Source organism: Perca fluviatilis, chromosome 19 (genome assembly GCF_010015445.1).
Source record: "Perca fluviatilis chromosome 19, GENO_Pfluv_1.0, whole genome shotgun sequence".
Lineage (NCBI taxonomy): Eukaryota > Metazoa > Chordata > Actinopteri > Perciformes > Percidae > Perca > Perca fluviatilis.
The window spans coordinates 16937391-16960683 of record NC_053130.1 but is presented as its reverse complement, the minus strand read 5'-3'; the positions used below and the strand labels follow the sequence as shown (position 1 = coordinate 16960683).

Below are 23293 nucleotides of genomic sequence, written 5' to 3'. Positions count from 1 at the left end.
GCCGACAGCCCCTCAGACGGACGACGGCACGGGACACACCGAACAGATTTGAGTCACTGACCTCGCCAGACTGTCCCACGGCCGATAATCGGCCTGATGTGTCCCGGCCTTTAGAATCATCTCCGATGAAAACATTTAATGTATGGTCATTTTCATCTTTAGACCTTTGATTCTATTCCGTGTAACCTAATCATTTTCAAAAATATTCAGTGTTAAGCACAGCAGTGCTACTGTATATAAAAATATAGGAGGGAGCAGATAAAGAATTGCACGTAAAGTATTATTTTTGTTAATGTTTTTACTCAACCTTTATTTTGGGGATACGGTTGGGTTTTTATTATTTACTGTATTTTCTGATTGACCGTGTGGGTTCTATTTAATAATGGGTTCATGAATATAATTAAAGACTGTAAATGTATTTCATAGTACTGTACTTTAGGTTTTTAGGTTGTACTCTTAATTATGATTTCTTAATTAAAGTATATCCTTTTAAAATGGTATTTCTTTGCTCAGATCAATGTGATTTATTGCCTAATGACCAAAGGATCAGCACAATACAAGCAAAACCATAGCAAAATCATTCCGAGACATGCAGTTTATTAGTTGCATAGTCTCACTCCACATTTGAATGTTTAACACAAAATTATGTCAAGAAGCATTTTTGCTGTATTTTCAGTATGTAGTTTTGTTACACCAAGATGATGTAATTATTCATAGATCGTCTAGAAATAATTATTCCAGACTCATCCAAGATAATTAATTTATTTCTTTTGTAACCGTGCCTCGGCACCACAGATTTGTCACGTTATTTCATGAAATCATACATTATTTAATCATTTGAAATGTGATTGATTTTTGTGATAGCACGTGTACCAAGGGCTTTCAGACAAATTTAATTCTGCCGCCAAACATGCCTTATTAGATGAATTAGGGTTCCTAAATAACCTCATGACGTGGGCTTCCATAACTGGTGTGTAGGCTTGGCTCGGATAAGTGGATTACACATTATCTGCTTCTCTCGCTCTTTGTACTGAAGCCGGCATTGCCCAAATGAGCTGTGGACTCAAAACAAAGTCACTTTGGTTTGGCAGACCTGACAGTTGATGGCTGCCATGAGCCTGGGTCACCTAGACGTGAACTTTATTTAGGTTACTGGTTCATCCTGGATTAAATCAGATTCATTGACTGAATGTTACTGGCAAATCCAACAAATGAATAACCATAGTCAACAACAATGACGTATTTCGACTGTTATTCACATTTCGACAACAATTGATGTCACTAGAAATAGGAGGTTAGAGATAGTGTCCCTTGTTTGATTTCCCCATTAACAAGAAATATTTCAAACGATGAACAGCTGGTCCAGTTCGTCCTGTCTAGTGATGTAATTATTCTAAAACGGGATGTAATTTAACACAGAGCCTGTAATGTTACCCAGCGGCACAGGTCTTTTCATCGATGAACGCTATTAATAAAATGCCAGAAAGCAACTGGTCTTCACTCCATCTTTGTCAGGTGGTGAAGTCACTACAACAAAATGGCATTTCAGTTCATAATTGCCTGAGCCCTGCGTTCTCCAGGTCAGCCGAAGACCAGCAGCAACAACAAATGCAAATAATGAAAAAGGAGGAACTCTCCGTCAGGGAACACCGAGCATTATTGTGTGCTGTTTTAGAGCATATGTTAATGTTAAAGCATATGTGAATATATTCTTCCCGTGGGTGAAAACATTTGCTTGTAATTGTTTGGTTATATACAGCATGCTGCAGATCATGTGAATAAATATGTTAATGGTACATTAGACATTTTGGAGTTGAGACTGACAAAAAAAATGTAACAGTTTAAAAACCTCATAATGATGCTGTGGTTTATGTGATGCTCTTTAGACCTACACTGTTTTGTCTGGTAGATCCTCTTGCAACTTGTGCCCACTCCATGTTCTGTTTTTCAGTGGCGTGTTTGTCATGATTGATAATACCGTTTCTTCTGTGCCAGCAAGTATGACTGATGAACATCTAGATGAGGAGGAGAGAGAGGTTGGGGAGGAAGGAAGGAAAGAGGCTGGAGTGAGTGAGGGAGGGCCAATTATCTTATTGTTTAACCCACTCAAGGTAGAAGCCCATCAATCTGAAGCCACTTGCTCAAATGACTCATGTTCAGCCTTTATAAAAGTTGAATTTGCTTAATTAACACTGAGGGGAAAGACATATGTTTGATGCAACTTAGAGGGGAAACAATGACCTGTCTGGATGAGAAGTGTTTGCAGGGACTCGTGGATTAAAGTAAGTATTCTGATTATAAAATCGATTGCTGTTATAAACAAAACACCACAAACACAATAAATAATTGATTTCAGATATATATATTTTTGTATTTGTGTCACTTAAGACTGTTTTTTTTTCTCGGTGAAAATAAAATTTAGTTTGATGTTTGTTTTCCTTTCTCTGTCTCTCTGAGATGGTGTGTCTGGTCGTTACCTAGGCACCACCGGCACCTTTGGGTGCAGAATGCTGCTCGCTGTGCACAGGAAGCGCCACTACCAGCTGACACGCTGGGGGCGTGTCAAAACGTGCATGCAGTGCACTCGGATCTCTCACTTCACTGATACCTGTCCTACTTACATCCTCCGGCGGTGACAATAACAGTCAGTCTAAGGTAAATGTAATTCATAGAAATAAAAACGTAGGTGATAAAACCACTGTCCTATATGCTGTGACACCGCGCGTTGCCAACGGCAGAGACGACGGGAGATTATGAGGGTTTATGTTGACGTTGGGGGATTAGTGGTCCAGAGGAAACAGTAACTGACCCGGAATGAAATAGACAATGTATTGGCATTGAAATGGGCGCTGTATCCTGAAGTAGCCTGTAAAGCATCCTGCAGGTATTTAGCTTCCAATAGTTGGAATCCATTCAAAAATGTCACTTGTAAAGGTCATTTTATCCTTAAGGAGTCTGCAATTACGGTCCCTGTTAAATGCGATATAGGCCTACGCTCAGGTAGCCTGGCTCCGCCCTCCTATACGTACTTCTGTTACACTCTTACTGAAATATTGTTTGATGTGACATTCAGACATTTCTCATTCAGAGATGGTTTGTAATAAATCATCAAACCAGGCCATGCAAACTATTTCTGCGCTTACATATATTTTATTTATTTGTAGTTTATTTAAATAGGGACAGATACAACAAACGTAGATTATTACAGAAATAACAATCCGATGCCTGTATTACAGTGTTTTTAACCATGGCTAATTCGCAACACCTGTCCCTAGGAGGGCTTTTAACAGTTCAAATAATAGAAGAAGTCAATATTTTTACAGTGAATACAATAAAATGTCCAAAAAAAACAGTTAACAGCAATAAAAATAAGTGTAGTAAATAAACACATTAACTCGGACTCACACATATGATTGTAATCAAAACACCGAGATGTCTGTCTTTGAAAAGTTAATTGTTAACTCTCTCTGAACCCCAACTTTTTTTTTTCACTTTGTCTGTCTCTAGCATGAGTCAGTTTCGGGCGTTAGCAGCTGTGCTGAGGGGTGGGTGTGTTGGAGGCAGTCAGTGGCTGCGAGTATGCGGAGGGGTCCCGGCAAGGCGCTGGGTTGATCCCAGGAGAAGCTGCTCATCCGGGGCTGCGCCTGGTCACTCAGCGGTGGCCGGTAGCTCCAGCTATGTGGAGGAGATGTACTTTGCCTGGCTGGAGGATCATAAAAACGTCCACGAGGTAACAGTGTGCAACATACAGTGCCTTGCGAAAGTATTCGGCCCCCTTGAACGTTTCGACCTTTTGCCACATTTCAGGCCTCAAACATAAAGATATAAAACTGTAATTTTTTGTGAAGAATCAACAACAAGTGGGTCCCAATTATGAAGTGGAACGAAATTCATTGGCTATTTCAAACTTTTTTAACAAATAAAAAACTGAAAAAGCGGGGTGCAAAATTATTCAGCCCCTTTACTTTCAGTGCAGCAAACTCTCTCCAGAAGTTCAGTGAGGATCTCTGAATGATCCAATGTTGACCTAAATGACTAATGATGATAAATAGAATCCAGCTGTGTGTAATCAAGTCTCCGTATAAATGCACCTGCTCTGTGATAGTCTCAGAGGTCCGTGTAAAGCGCAGAGAGCATCATGAAGAACAAGGAACACACCAGGCAGGTCCGAGATACTGTTGTGGAGAAGTTTAAAGCCGGATTTGGATACAAAAAGATTTCCCAAGCTTTAAACATCCCAAGGAGCACTGTGCAAGCGATAATATTGAAATGGAAGGAGTATCAGACCACTACAAATTCACGAAGACCCGGCCGCCCCTCTAAACTTTCAGCTCATACAAGGAGAAGACTGATCAGAGATGCAGCCAAGAGGCCCATGATCACTCTGGATGAACTGCAGAGATCTACAGCTGAGGTGGGAGACTCTGTCCATAGGACAACAATCAGTCGTATACTGCACAAATCTGGCCTTTATGGAAGAGTGGCAAGAAGAAAGCCATTTCTTAAAGATATCCATAAAAAGTGTCGTTTAAAGTTTGCCAAAAGCCACCTGGGAGACACACCAAACATGTGGAAGAAGGTGCTGTGGTCAGATGAAACCAAAATCGAACTTTTTGGCAACAATGCAAAACGCGATATGTTTGGCGTAAAAGCAACACAGCTCATCACCCTGAACACACCATCCCCACTGTCAAACATGGTGGTGGCAGCATCATGGTTTGGGCCTGCTTTTCTTCAGCAGGGACAGGGAAGATGGTTAAAATTGATGGGAAGATGGATGGAGCCAAATACAGGACCATTCTGGAAGAAAACCTGATGGAGTCTGCAAAAGACCTGAGACTGGGACGGAGATTTGTCTTCCAACAAGACAATGATCCAAAACACAGAGCAAAATTTACAATGGAATGGTTCACAAATAAACATATCCAGGTGTTAGAATGGCCAAGTCAAAGTCCAGACCTGAATCCAATCGAGAATCTGTGGAAAGAACTGAAAACTGCTGTTCACAAACGCTCTCCATCCAACCTCACTGAGCTCGAGCTGTTTTGCAAGGAGGAATGGGCAAAAATGTCAGTCCCTCGATGTGCAAAACTGATAGAGACATACCCCAAGCGACTTACAGCTGTAATCGCAGCAAAAGGTGGCGCTACAAAGTATTCACTTAAGGGGGCTGAATAATTTTGCACGCCCAATATTTCAGTTTTTTATTTGTTTAAAAGGTTTGAAATATCCAATAAATTTCGTTCCACTTCATGATTGTGTCCCATTTGTTGTTGATTCTTCACAAAAAATTACAGTTTTATATCTTTATGTTTGAGGCCTGAAATGTGGCAAAAGGTCAAAAAGTTAAAGGGGGCCGAATACTTTCGCAAGGCACTGTATGTCATTTCTTCCCACATGAGTGAATAAGAGAGGAACATTTAATATTAGTGTAACGTGGTTTTGCCATGAATAGAAATTTGCAGAGGGAACAATGTCCAGCACACAGTGAGTGGGGTGGGAGTGGGTTAATAGCTAAATAACGAAGAACTGCCGTTGAAAGAGGGCACTTAATAAATGTGCCCACTGCCCTACGTTGCGCTGGTAGCTCAATTGCCTGGGCATGTATATAATCAAAGTCAACGTCAAGTTTATTTCGTCCATAAAAATGGAAATTACAGTGCTCACACCCGCCTAATACAATATATAATATATAATGTAGCTGCATTCCATCCTTTCACTGTCCTGTCATCCCCCAATCTAGCAGTCAGTAGCAGCAAGGTTACTTTTGGTCCATGTTTGCGATGGACCCGCTTGCTTTTGCTGTGATCTGTCTTTCTCTGTGTTCTAGTCTTGGGACGCATTCTTCCGTAACATCCAGGACTCCAGTCCGTCTGGCGAGGTGGGTGAAAGACGCCCCTCCACTCTGCTCCAGGGCCGAGTGCAGTCCCACTCACCAGACATGGCACAGAAAGTGGTGGAGGACCACCTGGCTGTGCACACTCTCATTAGAGCCTACCAGGTACTCCACACTCACACCCAGCTCTGTCACACACACACACACACACACACACACACACACACACACACACACACACACACACACACACACAAGCTATCAGGTTGTATAATGTGGATTTATGTTATTTACAAATTAAAAGATTGATCACATATCTAATAGGCATCCGTTTAAATCTTAACCAGTGTGTGTGTGTGTACAGAATTAAGATGATGAAGTCATATACCTCGAGCCACAACTGGCTGAATATTTGTAGTTCCAATGTGTGTGTGAAAAATGCATCAAACTAAATCCTCTTGACTTGCCTAAACAGATGCAACTGGCAATGAAAGCTGTTTATACTGTGTGTCCTTTTATTAAAAGGAATATACAATTTGTTTGTCACTGCACGAGGTTATGCACTTTGCAAGATTAACTCTAACCTACTTACCCTTGTTGCTTTTTGAAAACTGGAAATATCAAAGAGACTACTTAAACAAAACAGGTTGCAACATTTCCCCTCACCCTCAAATTAATTCGAGGAACTATCTGAGGGATTTATTAAATTCTGGCTTTTGGCAAAGGCGTCAATTTTATTCCCAGCTTGTTACAATCCTGGTGGGAATGTGTGTGTGTGTGTGTGTCTGTGTGTCTGTGTGTGTGTGTGTGTGTGTGTGTGTGTGTGTGTGTGTGTGTGTGTAGCCATAAAAGCACTCCCATGGGGCTCTTTTCTCAGAAAGGTTGACCTATAACTGAGTGTCAGCTTATTCTCCAGCTGTTCACACTCAGTATCATGAGCACATGGGAGAAGTTGGCCATCAGGGCTTTCTTCCAGAATTCTTCTTAGGTTTAGGCAATAAAACTGCTTGGTTAAGTTTAGGAAAATTAGTGGTTGTGGTTAAAATAAACCATATCTGGTAGAAAGCCCTGAAAGCTAACTCCATCTGTTTGCGCATCATGATGGCAGCTCCTTGCTGAATCTTATTCTCTCCTACCTGTCACTTTCTCTTTTTTACCTGATTCTCCTCACCTCTTCTTTTCTCCCTCCTTCTTCACATTTCTGTCTGTCTCTCTGTGTAGATTCGTGGTCACCATGTTGCGCAGTTAGACCCTCTGGGAATCCTGGAGGCTGACCTGGACTCCTTTGTTCCCTCCGACCTAATCACCACCATTGATAAATTAGGTAAGCCTCACAACCCCTGCAATCATCTTACACACATCACACATACCACAAATTTATAATTGTGAAGGAAGATTTCTGTCATGTCTTGAGCCGATTGTCTTTATAGTTTTTCATTTACTGAGGTAGTTTCACAACCATAGGTGTCATGAAAACCATGTAAAACAGACAAGAAAAGTAGACTTTTTACACAAGAGGTATAGAACTCCTTATTTTATCCCCCTTTCCTAACTAAAGGCATATGTAGTTAACCCACAGGCAGTATATATGCTGATTAGATTCCTACTATAGAAGTCTTTCCTTCTAATTATCTCAGGGTACTTGTCCTGCTTAAGGATTTCAATCATAAGCATATTATTCTCATTGGTGGGTTTACTTCAAAAGCTTAATTTGCCTTATAATGAAAATATCTTATTTGTTTTTTTCCTGCGCTTTATTTCAATAACATTTATGTATCTCTTTGAGGGTTTGCACAGTACATACATGTGCATCTACGTATGCACATTATACACACCCAGGGTTGCATACATCATCAGAGCAGAGTATAAGGGGTATTGCAGTATAAAAGGCACCATCACGCTCTCCGCCAAGTCTGTATATGGGTTGGTCAGCCTAATGCTGTCATTAATCTGAGGCCAAGCTCTTGTCATTCTCCATTTCATTTAGCGGACTGAGGATCGGTGGATGCGGGGCGGCCACAGAAAGCGATCAAAGTATACAGTAATAGCTGAGAGAGAGAGAGAGAGAGAGAGAGAGAGAGAGAGAGAGAGAGAGAGAGAGAGAGAGAGAGAGAGAGAGAGAGAGAGAGAGAGAGAGAGAGAGAGAGAGAGAGGTTCTGTTGGCTGCTGTTATCAGTGATCAGAGTGTGTTATGACATTGCATTGCATTATGTATTGTCACCAGGGCTATAGCTCCCTAATCAAAGCTAATGACAGCCTCCATGGCCCCTTATTTGGTCAGCTGATAGTACAAGAGTCTATTCTTGGCCCCTTTGGCGGTGTTTTTTTTTCGTTTTTTTTTTTTTTGTTGGGGGGCGTGCGGGGGGGGCGCCCCCCGGGGGGGGTGTGGGGGGGGGGGGGTTTTTTTTGGGGGGGGGCCTTCCTGTCCCTCCTCCACTATCCCTCCTCACGGTCCTGCTATTATACTGTCAACAAATGCATCCTGGAGATTGTTTTTATTTCATAACCAAGCTTTAGTTTTCACTGTTTTTGCCTTCAAAAACAAATTGACTTGGATCAAGATTTAAGTTGATTCACTGCAGTGTTATGCACTACATTTGCAAGAAGCACTACTGTCCTATTCATTAAAAAGTCCAGCCCAATAAGTGCACCCTTTCAATTAGATAGGTGAGTTAGAGCTGCAAGTAACAATTATTTTCATGATCAATTCATCTGTCGGTTAATGATTTAAACAAAAAAAATCAATGCATCAATTAGTCTATAAAATCTCACAAAATTGTAAAAAAAAAATAGCCACTTTCCCAGAGCCCAAGGTGACATCTTCCACTTGTTTTTCCCGACCAACAGTCCAAAACCTCAAAAACTATTCAATTTACAATGCTGTAAAACCGATCAAATCAGCAAATCCTCAATCTGGAGAAGCTGGAACCAATGATGGCATATATTTTTATACTTTTTAGTATTGATCATACTCTTAGCTATGATTTCTGTTGCCTTCACGTGATTTCAGAAGAAATGGAAGAACTTAAGTATATTGACATTTGAGATCATGAATTAAACTGTTATGGTCTTTGTGTTGAATGTTATTGTGCTGTTATTGTTCTGGTGATAGTCTTAAACAAACCTGTGTTTCACATGGTGTTATTGTAGGTTTCTACAATCTTGATGAGTCTGACTTGGATATGAGCTTTCAACTGCCCCCCACCACCTTTATCGGAGGAGCAGACAACACACTTCCTCTTAAAGAAATCATACGCAGACTAGAGGTATTTTGTTGTATTGTGTCCATACATGTGTCTAATGATGGGGGGAAAGCCAAATATCACTGTATCATGCTATTTTCTTCTTTTCAGACATCCTACTGTGGTCACATAGGGGTCGAATATATGTTCATTAACAATGTGGACCAGTGTCAGTGGATTCGTCAGAAATTTGAGACTCCGGGAATCATGCAGTTCACTGATGCTGAGAAGAGGACTTTGCTAGCCCGCCTGATCAGATCCACACGGTCAGCGGTCTTCAGCACACTTTGATGACAGCACAATACTTCAGTTTTAGTTATAGCTCACATCAGAGCCTCACATAGCATAAACAAAACTCTTGCCCAGGCATATATTTGAAAAGATAAACACCCTATTCTTCATGTGAGCTCATTTTCATCTCTGATAAATTATCTCAGAAGTCACTGGAGGTTCCTAGAAGTGATCTTCTTATTTTATTCTGGCTTGTCCTATGCTGTTGCAGTGTTATCATTCCTACCGTAATTAACACACGCACATTGGTACTGAAATACAATACATTTGCGAGTACAAGTTCTCTGAACTATCATAGTGTTTTTCCAAAACTTATTTTCTGTAATGGAGCTTTAGTTATCATCATTATCAGTCAGTAGCAGTGTAATCTAATTCATCGTTGTGTAACTCACTAACTAGTCTATATCCTTCGCGTTCCACTTCCAGGATTGCTCCGGTGTTGCAGGAAATTCCGACTGATGCATGTATTTTCTGTTTCCTTCCGCTTTCTTTGTGTTGGAATTTTTTAGACTATTGTTGCCTGCTCCTCAGATCTCTGCAGGGTAAATTGAGACAGCTAGCTAGACTATCTGTCCAATCTGAGTTTTCTCTCGTACAACTATTTTCCAGCGGCTCTGTGCGGAGTTTAGCACCGCCCATGACGATTCTGATTGATTTAAAGAAATGCCATTGAACCAGAGCATGTTTTCCTCCCATCCCCGAATGCTATGTGGAGTAGTCAGACCCTCCTTCAGCGTGTTTTGGAGGAGGGTCTGGCAAAGCGAGACTACTAACTAACAAACATACATCCATGAACCCTACATCTGAACTTTTTTATGTCTAGGTTTGAGGACTTCCTGGCCAGAAAGTGGTCGTCAGAGAAACGTTTTGGTCTGGAGGGCTGTGAAGTGCTCATCCCTGCTCTTAAAACCATGATTGACAAGTCGAGCGCTGCCGGCATCGACAGCGTGATCATGGGGATGCCTCATCGGTACTGTGTATTACACATTTCTCGCCTCTCAGCTCAATCTATGCATACAGCTGATTCTTGTCCTTCCATATTTGATATAGGGGTCGACTGAATGTGTTGGCCAATGTGATCCGTAAGGACCTGGATCAGATCTTCTGTCAGTTTGACCCTAAGTTAGAGCCTGCTGATGAGGTGAGGAAAACTGTGTGGAAAAGTATCAAAGGAAGGCATTCTGGAGATACAACTGATGCTGTATTTCATGACCTTTCTCTACACCGGTAGGGGTCGGGTGATGTCAAATACCACCTGGGGATGTACCACGAGAGGATTAACCGTGAGACAGACAAGAACATTACGCTGTCACTCATGGCGAACCCCTCCCACCTGGAGGCAGTAGATCCAGTAGTTCAGGGCAAGACCAAAGCTGAGCAGTTCTACAGAGGAGACACTCAGGGAAAGAAGGTAAAAGTTATTGTTCCGGGTACATGGTGGCTTTTTTTTGTCTTTGGTGCTGTAAATGTAGATTTGCATTAAAGATATGTTGCTATGATGTGATTTTTCCAGGTAATGTCCATCTTGATTCATGGTGACGCTGCTTTTGCTGGACAAGGAGTTGTGTATGAGACTTTCCACCTGAGTGAGCTCCCCTCCTACACCACACATGGTACCATCCATGTGGTGGTCAACAACCAGGTATTGGAGACACATTTACCAGAATACATTTATTTTGTAATTTACTTAATGTTATGGCAGTAATACCAATATTATTGCTTGTTTATTTTGTATTAGTGCAATAACATTAGAAAACAAAACACAGGACAATTGGTGCAATAAAACATTACAAAAAGACAGGACAATTGGCTGCTCATAAAACATTATAAGAGACATTAGGACATAAGTACAGTACAATGATTTATATTGGTATGAAAGGTTGAATTTGGCTAGTGTGTGACATGTAAGGCGAGGTTTGTTTGTAACAAGGATGGCTAATGAGTAATGACAAAGAAAAGAGGGAGAGAGACTCAAGTTAGGGAGGATATTAAGTAATATAGTGTTGAAAACTATATTACTTAATATGCTGGGGAGGGGGTGGGGGTGAACCATAGGGCAGGCTCTAATACGAATACTATTGCTAATACTAATAATCATACTGTTATAATTACTACTAGTGCTATTTTTTTTACTTCTGCAACAATAAATAATAATAATTGGCGCTGGATGATAATCGTCTGTCAACTGAAGATGTGATCATATTGTGTTATTGTTTTACACAATTCTGTTTACATTTATTATTCATTCATGTGATTCTCAGCTCTAAATGATATCAAATTCGGCGTGTGATTGTTGTCTCTCAGATTGGCTTCACCACAGACCCTCGAGTGGCCCGCTCCTCCCCCTATCCCACCGACGTGGCTCGGGTTGTCAATGCACCCATCTTCCATGTGAATGCCGATGACCCCGAGGCTGTCATGTATGTTTGCCGGGTGGCTGCAGAGTGGAGATCCACCTTCAACAAGGATGTTGTCATTGACCTGGTTAGTCACAGCCACGTCTTAATGGATTAACAGGAAACACAATTATAATTACACTTACACATGACTTCTGTGTGTATTTACAGGTTTGTTACAGGCGGTTTGGCCATAATGAGATGGACGAGCCCATGTTCACCCAACCGCTGATGTACAAACAGATCTGTCGTCAGGAGCAAGTGCTGAAAAAGTACTCCAACAGGCTCATTGCGGAGGGAGTGGTGACACTGCAAGATTTTGAGGTTTGTGATCTAATGCTGTTTGCTGTTGTTAAATATACTGTATATTGGTAGCTGCTACTGTATGCCGTTTTATTTGGTATCACCGTCCGCTGGACTATGTGCATTAAATCACATTTAGATATTACTCTAGCCTTCGAGTAAATATGTTGCGCCAGCACTGCTGTATTTGAGTTTCAATTTACTGCCTCAGTTCAATCACCTAGCCTCACAATCCCTCACATAGAGTATATATTGCTCAATGAAGTTGAAGTATACCTCAGATTCTGGCACCATTCAGTGGAATTGCTCAGGTTCTTCATCCAAAACAGAAACTTCGATCGTAACATCCATTCTGAACATTTTTTTTTATAACACATGTCAGAGAAATACTGCAGCTCCTATCTGGTGTGCTACTTCCTGGCTTTTGATGGACATTGTTTTCTGTTGTGTGGCCTGCTGTTTGGACTCCTGCAAAAGCACCATTTGTAATATAGCAAGGCAGAACCATTACTGTGGATGTGGACTTAGGTGCCCATATAAAGAGGTTTAAAAATAAAAATAATCTTTAAAATAATTAACAAACTGTGCATCAGTTTAAATGTGGCGTTTTTCATTGTCCTTATTGCACATTACCTGCAGGAAGAAGTTTCCAAATACGACAAGATATGTGAGGAGGCATACACCCGTTCGAAGGATGGAAAGATTTTACAAATTCGACACTGGCTTGACTCCCCCTGGCCAGGTAAATTGTATTCTTGCATTTCAGTAATCATGTTAAAACAAATTAATTTGATTGACTGCCTTTTCTGTGAATACTTTCTGTTCCTGCTGGAGTGAAGCTGTTGCTCTCTCTCTCTCTCTCTCTCTCTGTAGACTTCTTTACAGCAGACGGAGAGCCCAAGAGCATGAGTGGTGTCCCCACAGGACTGCATGAGGAGGTCCTGCAGCACATCAGTCAGATAGCCAGCTCTGTGCCTTTGGAAGGTTTTCATATTCACCCTGGTGAGTTTAGTTGCTTTGTGCTGGAGAATAGAGCAGTAATCAAAACTGATGCTGATGATAGTAGTCCTACTGATATGATATGCTGTGCTAGAAATCTATACAATGACAGAAGAGCACACATTACTGCAGGTTATGGGATACATACTGCTCAATGATAAAATATCCTTAAATCACATAGACCCCAACCTTTTGTCTACAGGGATGATATTAAGTCAATTAAAGCAGTTCACCTGTAAACACATCCTTTACAAACAGCAGGTGTTTGGCCTGCGCAGCTGATTTGGCACACACTATAGCAATTAAGACTCCCACAAGGGTTTTTGATATTATTTACAACACGGTGTGACAGTCCAATGCGTTTTACACTCTTCCCCAGTGCTTTCCTAAGATATCTCTTGGCTTAATTTTTGTTCCTCTGTCTGTGTTTGTTCTCTAGGTGTGTCTCGTATCCTGCGTGGTCGGGCTGACCTGGTGAAGAATCGGCAGATGGACTGGGCTCTAGGAGAGTACATGGCCTTTGGTTCCCTTCTCAAAGATGGCATCCATGTACGACTCAGCGGGCAAGATGTAGAGCGGGGCACCTTTAGGTGAGTCCATGTCAACACAACTGAAAACTCAATGTTGCCTCTACAAAGATCTAAACTTAGCACAAAAAGTAAGGAAATTTGTATTTGGTAGATTATTTCTCTGTGGTAACAATGCTTTTTGGCAATAAATCTTTAGTTAGTTAGTTCCCTTTCAAATGGTGCCCCATTTGTAAGGAACATGCATTTGTGGGATGAGCAGCAGCGCTGAGTATGTGGGTTGCGCCCATGAAAACTTTGCCAAATCTTCTCTGACAATGCCAAACAGCTTATTCTGCCATTGACTCGTTTGGTGGATTGGATGATTGGATTGTAGGGTCAAAGTGTGGAGAAGACTCAGAGAACACTGTGCTGATGCACCGATGGAGTAACACCTTTTGGTGGAGGCAGTGTGATGGTGTGGGGCGGCAACTCCCTCACTGGAAAAACGAGGCTTGTCATCATTGGAGGCAATCTCAATGCAGAGAGATATAGAGATGAGATTCTGCAACAACTGGCAATCCCATATCTCCACAGTCTGGGACCAAACTCTATCCTCCAAGATGACAACGCTCGCCCCCACAGAGCGGGGTTTATCAGAGACTACCTCCAGAATGTGGGAGTGGAGAGGATGGATGGCCTGCCAGAAGTCCTGATCTCAACCCCATTGAATACTTGTGGGATCAGCTTGAGCGTGCTGTTTGTGCCAGAGTGACCAACACAACCACGTTGGCTGACTTGCGACAAATGCTGGTTGAAGAATGAGATGCCATCCCACAGCAGTGTGTGACCAGCATGAGGAGGAGGTGCCAGGCTGTTGTGGCTGTGTATGGTTCTTCCACACGCTACTGAGGCTCCTGTTTGTGAAATGAATAAATTGTTAAATTGCCAATATGTCTTGTTTCTTCAAACTTCAATCATCCAATCCACCAAACACCAAGAGTCAATGGCAGAATAAGCTGTTTGGCACTGGCAGAGAAGATTTGGCAAATTTTTCATGGCTGCAACCCACATACTCAGCGCTGCTGCTCATCCCACAATTGCATGTTCCTTACAAATGGGGCACCATTTGAAAGGGAACTAAACAGGCTTTCCAACGGTATAAGATTTATTGCCAAAAAGCATTGTTACCACAGAGAAATAATCTACCAAACACAAATTTCCTTACTTTTTGTTTATATGCATCTTTTTTAAACCTCTATGCCTTCTTATATTAATGCTCTTACACTAGGAGGAGCTCCCACTACCACCACAGTGTAGTATCAAGTATCTTTCAAGTGTAGTTAGTGAATTAACCAAGCATTTTAAGAAAATAGATTTTTACCATCTTCATTTTTATAGTTTGAGAGTCCTTGTGGAGTCATAGTCTCTCCACTCAAACAACAAATTAGCTTTATCCTTCCTTACAATGATTTGGGGCTTGGTGCTAAATAGATAACATAGCAAATAAACTTTGAGTTAAATCATCAATCGTAAATTAACAAAAGGAGTTGTTGACACATGAACTTTTTTTCTTATTTAATGGAAAACACTAGTGCAAAGTTCATTGTTTCATTTCATACATTTGCCATATTTTGATATACAGTATATTGTTATTGGAAAACATCCTTAATACTGTGATAATGATTTCAACTACGCCACGGAGCCATCCAATGTCTTAAATTGATATTGGCCCAAATGTACTATTTTGAAATCAAATTTGCACATTTGTTGAGTCTGTCAGGGTCAGCCTGCCTGACCAGAAATAAAGATAGTTAATTAAGTAATTGGGGGGTGGCACAGGGAGTCTGACAGACAGAAAACGTCAGAACAGTCTCCTGGGAACTGTGAAGCCCACATGGTGTTGTCATGGTATGGAGGGACGAGTGACACATGAACAAAACCAGCTCCCCCTTTCATTGTGCCTGTCTCGTCTGTCCCCTATCATTTCTCTACCATCCCATCTTCACTGACACAAACCCCAGCTCACAGCGACATACATCACATTAACTAACCAGAGGCTACAGGGCTTTTTTTTCTTTTGCCTCGCATTTTCCACTGACATCCGCTTCTCCCTATCCGCTGTCCCCCTTATGATTTAATATATTGTAATTTACCTGGCTGAAACTACTGTTCATCCACCCTTCATCTCTGTATCATCTGTTGTTGATTTAAATCATCCTATGTGTCAGTTGAGAGTCCACATTATATTATTTGTGTTCTTTCTTATTGTACATTAGCTATACTTCCTACCTCCTTTACCACCCCTTATTGTTTTTTTCCCACCTACACTTTTGTTCAACCCCCCACTACTCTGTTTCCCTTCACAGTTCTTAGGAGCTGAGCATATTGGCATGTTACAGACGAGTGGGCCTGCTTGCGTTTCTGTGATGTACGTAACAGCGTGCACTAATGGATTCAGTCGTTGTGTTTGGGTGGGTTGCGTGCGCTGTGCTGTGCACCCCTTTCCCTGACTAATGGGGCCCCCAGGCAGAGGAAGTGTGTGTGTGTATGCATGTGAAAGAAAGAAAAAGGAGAGAGGTGGGCATGCAGTTTATGAGGCAATTCCAGAGAAAGACCTCATTCTCGTGAGATTTTAGGGTCCTCTTTGGATTGCGTGCGAGTAGTTTTCAGAAAATGGAATGTGAAATTATGTGTGTTACCTCAATTATTGCTGGATGCTCTCGATTTTAGTCGTTCATCAAAGGATTAGAGAAAGTGTATACACGAATGTGGAGCAAGGATCAGAACAAAAAAAATATGCGGTACATTATATGCCCTCATTAGTGCATAATTATAGAAGATATTTTTCAAAGGACTCAAATCATGATCATCTAGTCTTCTAGGTGGTAATATATCACATTCAAGATAATAATCAATAGATTGTGGTTATTTCCTGCAGTTCTTCCGCCTGACCGTTACATAACCTCTTGCACTGTGTGTGTGTCTGAGTGTATGTGTGTCTAGATATCATTAAAGTGATGTTAAAGGGGTTTAAGTGATTGTCTGATCGTGCTGGTTTTGAAGACCGATTCCTACATTAGGAGCGAGCGGACTGCTAGAGCTTGTTAACGTTTGGCTCTTTGCTCCCATCAACTCTTGTTGGGCCTCATACTGACTGGAGATGAGGAGAGAGGAGGGTACTCTTCATGGAGTGCCTTTATGGGCCCGAACACTGTCTGTGTGTGTGTGTGTGTGTGTGTGTGTGTGTGTGTGTGTGTGTGTGTGTGTGTGTGTGTGTGTGTGTGTGTGTGTGTGTGTGTGTGTGTGTGTGTGTGTGTGTGTGTGTGTGTGTGTGTGTGTGTGTGTGTGTGTGTGTGTGTGTGTCCTTCATCTACTAGGCTAAGAATCTTTTATAGAAATCCTATTACCCTGTTGTTTTCACCACAATCATTTAAGACCGCTTAGAGTCCTGAAAATCTTTTGTGGCAATATCGTTCTGCAGTTATAAATACTACACTGTTTTGTGTACTCTACTGTAAATAATAGTGGTGAAATTATTTGTTAAATCAATAATTGATAGATGGTTCATCATTTAAGATATTTATCAAGCAAAAATGACAGAGATTTTTTACCTTTTATAGACTAAACAATTTATTGATTTTTGGTAAAAAATAATTCATAGTTTAATCATTTGTAAAAAATAATCATAAGTTGCAGCCATGCTAAAAACCTTTTTGCATATAACGTGTCACCACCTCTTAAATTGGTTTGTTAAATATCCCACTTTATCCATGAATCTCAGCTAAATGTGATATATATTCTCTCCTTAGATGATGTCATAACATTGATTTAATTTAGTTGCTCCACAATGATGACATGGCAGAACAGTGGTGCTTTTTGGCACTGCAGCATGGCTTTAGGGATTGTCAGTCAGTCAGTCAGTCAGTCAGTCAGTCAGTCAGTCAGTCAGTCCTCTTTTGTCCAATCTGAAATATCTATTAGCTATTAGATGGATTTTCATGTTGGAAACGATGAATCCAAATGATGTTGGTGTTAATGTTAGCATGGTAACACACAATGATGAACGTGGTACACATTGTAACTGCTCAACATTATTACCTTAGCATTTTCATTGTAAGCATGTTAGCTCAAAGCACTGCTTTGTCTAAGTACAGGCTCATAGAGCCGGTAGCATGGCGGTAGTCTTGTTTCTATATGCCTGTTTCAATCCTTTCTGTCTCTGCCTTTTGTTATGTTTTGCAGTCACCGTCATCATGTTCTGCATGACCAAGAGGTGGACAAACGTATCTGTGTTCCCATGAACCACCTGTGGGCCGACCAGGCTCCTTACACTGTCTGCAACAGTTCCTTATCAGAGTATGGAGTGCTAGGTGAGACTGAAGCCACCCCAGCCACACAGCATGCTTTAGTTCATAAGTCATTATGTAGCTCTGTGTAATGATGACTGTGACTTCAGGTTTTGAGCTTGGCTTCGCCATGGCCAATCCGAATGCTCTGATCCTCTGGGAGGCCCAGTTTGGAGACTTTAACAACACAGCCCAGTGTATCATTGACCAGTTCATCAGCCCGGGCCAGGCCAAGTGGGTCCGCAACAATGGTATTGTCCTACTGCTGCCACATGGGATGGAGGGAATGGTGAGAAGGGAAAATAAACTGGCCAATGCTATTTCAACCTGTAGTATTTACAAATTAATTTAGATTTTTTTTTTTGTGGGATTCCTCTTCCATTTCATCATTATGTGTCTTCTTTTCTGTCCACAGGGCCCAGAACATTCATCAGCTCGACCTGAACGCTTCCTGCAAATGAGCAAAGATGATCCCGATCATTTCCCTGTATGTTCATATGTACAATTTACATTATGGCTGAAATGGTTACTGATTCGAGGAATCATTACCTAATTCAGAAACTCTGAGCTCTGAGAACATCCAATAGCTTCCTGTTTTATTAGCTATGCTGATGTCATAATCACTTAAGTGATGGCTTAAGTGATGATTGCCAATTTCTCTGGAGCTGAAAAGTCTCTTTATTATGGCCTTCACAGAGTTGGTATTCAGCAGTAGCTCAGGTCCCAAGGGTGCGCTGGTACGACAGAAGATTCAAGGAGGGGACCACAGTGGGCTGTATCAGCAGAAGCTTAGCAGATTCATCTTCAAATGGGATATTGATCAAACTATTAGTGGAAGCATACTAAGCGATTAATATTTCGTGTGTGTGTGTGTGTGTGTGTGTGTGTGTGTGTGTGTGTGTGTGTGTGTGTGTGTGTGTGTGTGTGTGTGTGTGTGTGTGTGTGTGTGTGTGTGTGTGTGTGTGTGTGTGTGTGTGTGTGAGAGAAAGAGAGATGCATCTCATGCCCAATTATCAGAAAAAAAACATTGCTGCAACCAACACTATAATTCTGTAATTTTGTCTACATAAAGTTACATTTCTGTTTTTAGAATCAATAACCTTTATATATTCTTTTCTTTGTAATAATTGTTTTGTTTTTTTCTCAAAGGAGTTCAGTGGAGATTTTGAGGTCCAGCAGCTGTATGAATGTAACTGGATTGTGGTCAACTGCTCCACACCTGCTAACTACTGTCATGTGCTCAGACGGCAGATTCTGCTGCCATTCAGAAAACCGGTAAAGTGTAACATCATCTTCACTATATGTTGTGTGTCTTCTCCAGTTTGTGCTTGTCATAGATTTTACATTAGAAATGTTGCATATATTGCATTTAAGTCACACATACATATAGGGGTGGTACGGTTCATGAAAAAACACCCGAACCGCTCGGTTCGCTAGTCTCGGTTCGGAGCGTGTGTGTACCGCACGGTTCGTCAGTACACTGTTAATGTGCACTCTTACTGCCGTAGTGCCCACTTTCGACACCTATGTTAAAACAGTTACTGGAAATGACGAGCATGGGTCTGGCTGGTCCCAAATTTCAAAGCCAGACTGTCATGGCGGCTCGTTCAGAATCAGAATAAGATCTCATATTGTACTAAAATAGTTTACCGAAACGTGTTTCTGAAAACATTTTAAGCGAGAAATAGGCCATGCAGTTGCTGAATCTGTCTTCATTTCAGATCGACAAAGGTCAGTTTAAAAGATTTTCATCAGATTTTGAGAGACACCGAGCCGACCGCTCCTCAAGTGGAGTGGGGTGCCGCTGCAGGTCACGTCACGTCACCTGCAGAAATGTCAAGTGGGAGAGAGGCTGCCCAGAGCTGGAGGATGCGCCAGCGTCGTTTATAGTCTGGTGTGTGGGAACATTTTGGATTTCACGTTACCTATGATGAAATAAAACAATATAGAACTGCCACTGTGTGCACGTTTTGTGCAACATGCATTCAATATGCTAATTTTAGCTATATGCTGAAGTATATTCTGGAGTGATAAAGAAAAAATAAGAACTGTACTGAACCGAAAACCGTGACCCTAAAACCGTGATACGAACCGAACCGTGGGTTTTGTGAACCGTACCACCCCTACATACATATAAACCTACTAATACAGTATAAAAAAGGTCCAGATGGTTGCTTGACAACACATGCTGATGATTAAAATACATTTCCAGAATATTTTGCTTGGTATTCTTTTTTGAGGTAAACAGTGGTTGATATCTGTAATTGGAATGAAACCAAAGTCTCAAATATGAAAACATGAGAGTCACAAACTGGGATTGTGACTTCACATGCGTTGATTGCTTCATCATGACAGACAAACTGCCAAAAATACTGTTGTAAAACAATACTATATCACAACCATGCTTCGAAAAGAAGCACTGTTTGCAGAAAGATGCACAACCTTTGACAGTACTCAGTTACAGTAGAAATGTGGTTCTGTATGTAATTAATTAGTTCATTTGAACCTCTACAGTAGAACTAGTTTGGGTGTAAAGTTTTGGGGTGTAAAGCTTTTCTCCTCTTTTGTATGTGCACATCTTTTTTTCAGTCTCTCACAGTTTTCAGCCACAGTGAATGTCTTAACTGATCCCCTGTCGCCCATAAATGCAATGCTTTGCGAAGCATGAGAAAATGACTTCCTGAGCAAATTAGCGAGCGGGCCAATTGGGGATAATATTGTTTGTTTTTTTATGAAAAACTCTGGACTTGGTCGGCTGAGCACAAAGGGTTTTATTTATTTGATTGTTAAAGAAATGTTTTGTTTTCCCAATGCTGATGTTGCGTGCTATAAGCTGGCAACAAATTAGCGGGAAAAGAGAAAAAAACTTTTATCTCTGGAGTTTTTTCAGAGTGCACAATAAAGTTACGGATGATAGAATCAATCTGTTGTTTGTCATTGACAGACACTTTTTCCTTTTTTTCACAGCTGATCATTTTCACCCCAAAGTCTCTGCTGAGGCATCCTGATGCAAGGTCCAGTTTTGATGACCTCGCAGAAGGTGTTTTACTTTATCTCTGTAAAATGTGACATAAGAATTTGTCATAAATGTTGATGGACAATAATAGGTAACATAACATACTCAATGTTGGCAGGCACTACATTCAAGAGGTTGATTCCAGACGAGGGCCCTGCGAGTCAAAACCCAGCCCAAGTGAAGAGAGTGATCTTCTGCACTGGCAAAGTCTACTATGAACTGGCTAGAGAGAGGAAACGGCAAAACCTGGAAAGAGACATCGCCATCATTAGACTTGAGCAGGTGTTTAGTCCCTCTCCTTGAAATGAGAGTGATGTAATGTTGTCATTTCTTCTTTCACTTATCCTTCGGCCTCCCCCCTCAGATCTCTCCGTTCCCGTTTGACCTGGTCAGAGCGGAAGCAGAGAGATATGGCAACGCTGAGCTGGTCTGGTGTCAGGAGGAGCACAAGAACATGGGTTACTGTGATTATGTCCGGCCGCGTTTCCTCACAGTGGTGGCCAACCAGAAGCCCATTTGGTAAGGGTGTCTATTCCCTTGTCACCTGATTTGTTCATGACAGAGGTAAAGTGGAACAATCCGTTTAGAGAATCAGGTAACAAACCTTCAGTGTTTCTTTCAGGTATGTGGGACGGGACCCTGCAGCTGCTCCTGCGACAGGGAACAAGTCCACCCACCTCAATGAGCTGAAGAGGTTCATGGACACAGCTTTCAACCTGAACGCCTTCCACGGGAAGGACTTGTAATTGAGAACTGGAGCAAGAGCTAGACTGGAGGTGCAGTTTCATCTCCAACCGTCATGGTCTACCTATTAAGTCTTGATGTGGCATATTGGCACATTTTAAAACTCTTTTAGCTTTGTGACAATCTGGAGTATAGCCTAGTGTTTTTAGGAAACATGATTATACCCCCTGATAATCTTATGTGAAGTCGGCAATGCTAACTGACTTATGCCTGGATCAGACTGAACAACAGTTAAGTCTTATGAGACGGTCTCTATGTCAGATTTAGTAAGTGATCATTGTTTAATCTCGACCAATCGTAGCTTGCAGTCTTTCTGCGACCTGCAACAACTATGATGTAAGAAGCATCATGAAGCCCAACTAGGCGTGAGAAGGCAAAAAAAATTGGTCGTGCTATTCTTCCTAGGGCCTCGCAAGTATCCTAAATGCGGCTTTTCTTTCACTGCGACACGGGATAGAAGGACAAATTCTTGTGCCCTGGCCATGCCCCATGTCAAGTGGAATCAAGTCATTCTTATTTACTGTGTATAGCCCCAAATCACCCTTTATCCTTATACCCTCAGTTTGGATAAGGAAAACCTCCACACAAAACACCTCAGCTTTGGGATCAAGATATTTACAGGCCGATATCATGCATCCGATTCAAGCTTTACCAGATCTGCACTTTATTCAATCAACACTATTCAACAGAGGGCCTTTATGAGGGCTTTAACAGAATAAGTACCGTGTGTGTATACACCACAATGTCTCGTCTGAAGAGAACCAGACACAAAGATGTTCAGCCTCTAAACGGTGCTACACCTCCCAACACCTTTTTATTTCAAAATAAAATAAAATATTATTACAAACATATAGTATTATAATACATAATACTTAACACATAATTGTTAACTAGTTGTGTGGTGAAGTAGCAACAGTACAATCTTTGTACCCTTAAAACATCCACACACCTTTTAGATTTGTGACAGTCCCTGTTATTGGAGTAGTTTTAGTACTGAAGATACCTCCATTGCTACCATGCTGATGAATACTAGTATATATTAGTAGTATAGTTTTGTATTGATTTTTGTAGCTGAATAGCAGAAGTTATGAGACACACAAAACACCAACTGGTGTATTTAAACAATGAATGTGAAATACATATTGTAGGTATGAAGATTGATGGAATTTTTTTTGGAAATTAAAATCAGGGGTGTGTTTTTACTTCACTTCACCAGGAGACATGAGCCAGCTGGCACAGAGACTTGCATCCATGTTTTCTACTTAGGACATAAGGCTCAGCTTCCTCTTTGGAGGCTGAGGGATGCGCACACACATAAACACAGCAAAGCTTTGGATGCTTTGAGAGCAGTATTATCGCTTGGTTATCACAAGAAAATCCCCAGGTATTTAACAGAATTGATATTAGTTACCACTGTGCTTAGAAATGTTATAGAAAATTATGCTTCCAGTTTAGCCATACTATAGATTCCCTTTTCCGCTGGGAGATTTAACCATAAGCAATGCACAAACGTAATTTTACATTTACAATAATTTAAAAATAAATGTATGTGTGTTAGTTTTTTAACGAAAACAATATGTCCACATATTAGTGTGGGCATTGAGACATATG

The 23293-nt window shown here is 41.2% G+C and overlaps 1 protein-coding gene across 2 annotated transcripts; it reads left to right on the top strand.

Moving 5' to 3' along the window:
• The first annotated feature begins 2530 nt into the window (after positions 1-2530).
• On the top strand, positions 2531-22846 carry ogdhl (oxoglutarate dehydrogenase L). 2 transcript variants are annotated; one of them, XM_039784392.1, is made up of 23 exons: positions 2531-2655; positions 3508-3730; positions 5831-6001; positions 7058-7160; positions 8987-9102; positions 9190-9344; positions 10193-10339; positions 10420-10510; positions 10601-10780; positions 10883-11011; positions 11674-11853; positions 11937-12089; positions 12708-12810; positions 12942-13070; positions 13507-13657; positions 17819-17946; positions 18033-18211; positions 18338-18409; positions 19072-19197; positions 20890-20962; positions 21057-21220; positions 21303-21457; positions 21561-22846. In XM_039784392.1, exons 2-23 carry the CDS (start codon positions 3509-3511, stop codon positions 21682-21684), a joined length of 3051 nt encoding a protein of 1016 aa, XP_039640326.1. In that variant the 5' UTR covers positions 2531-2655; position 3508; the 3' UTR covers positions 21685-22846. The 2 variants fall into 2 exon arrangements, with proteins under 2 accessions (XP_039640326.1, XP_039640327.1); XM_039784393.1 differs by lacking the exon at positions 2531-2655 and adding an exon at positions 2692-2884.
• The last annotated feature ends 447 nt before the right edge of the window (positions 22847-23293 follow it).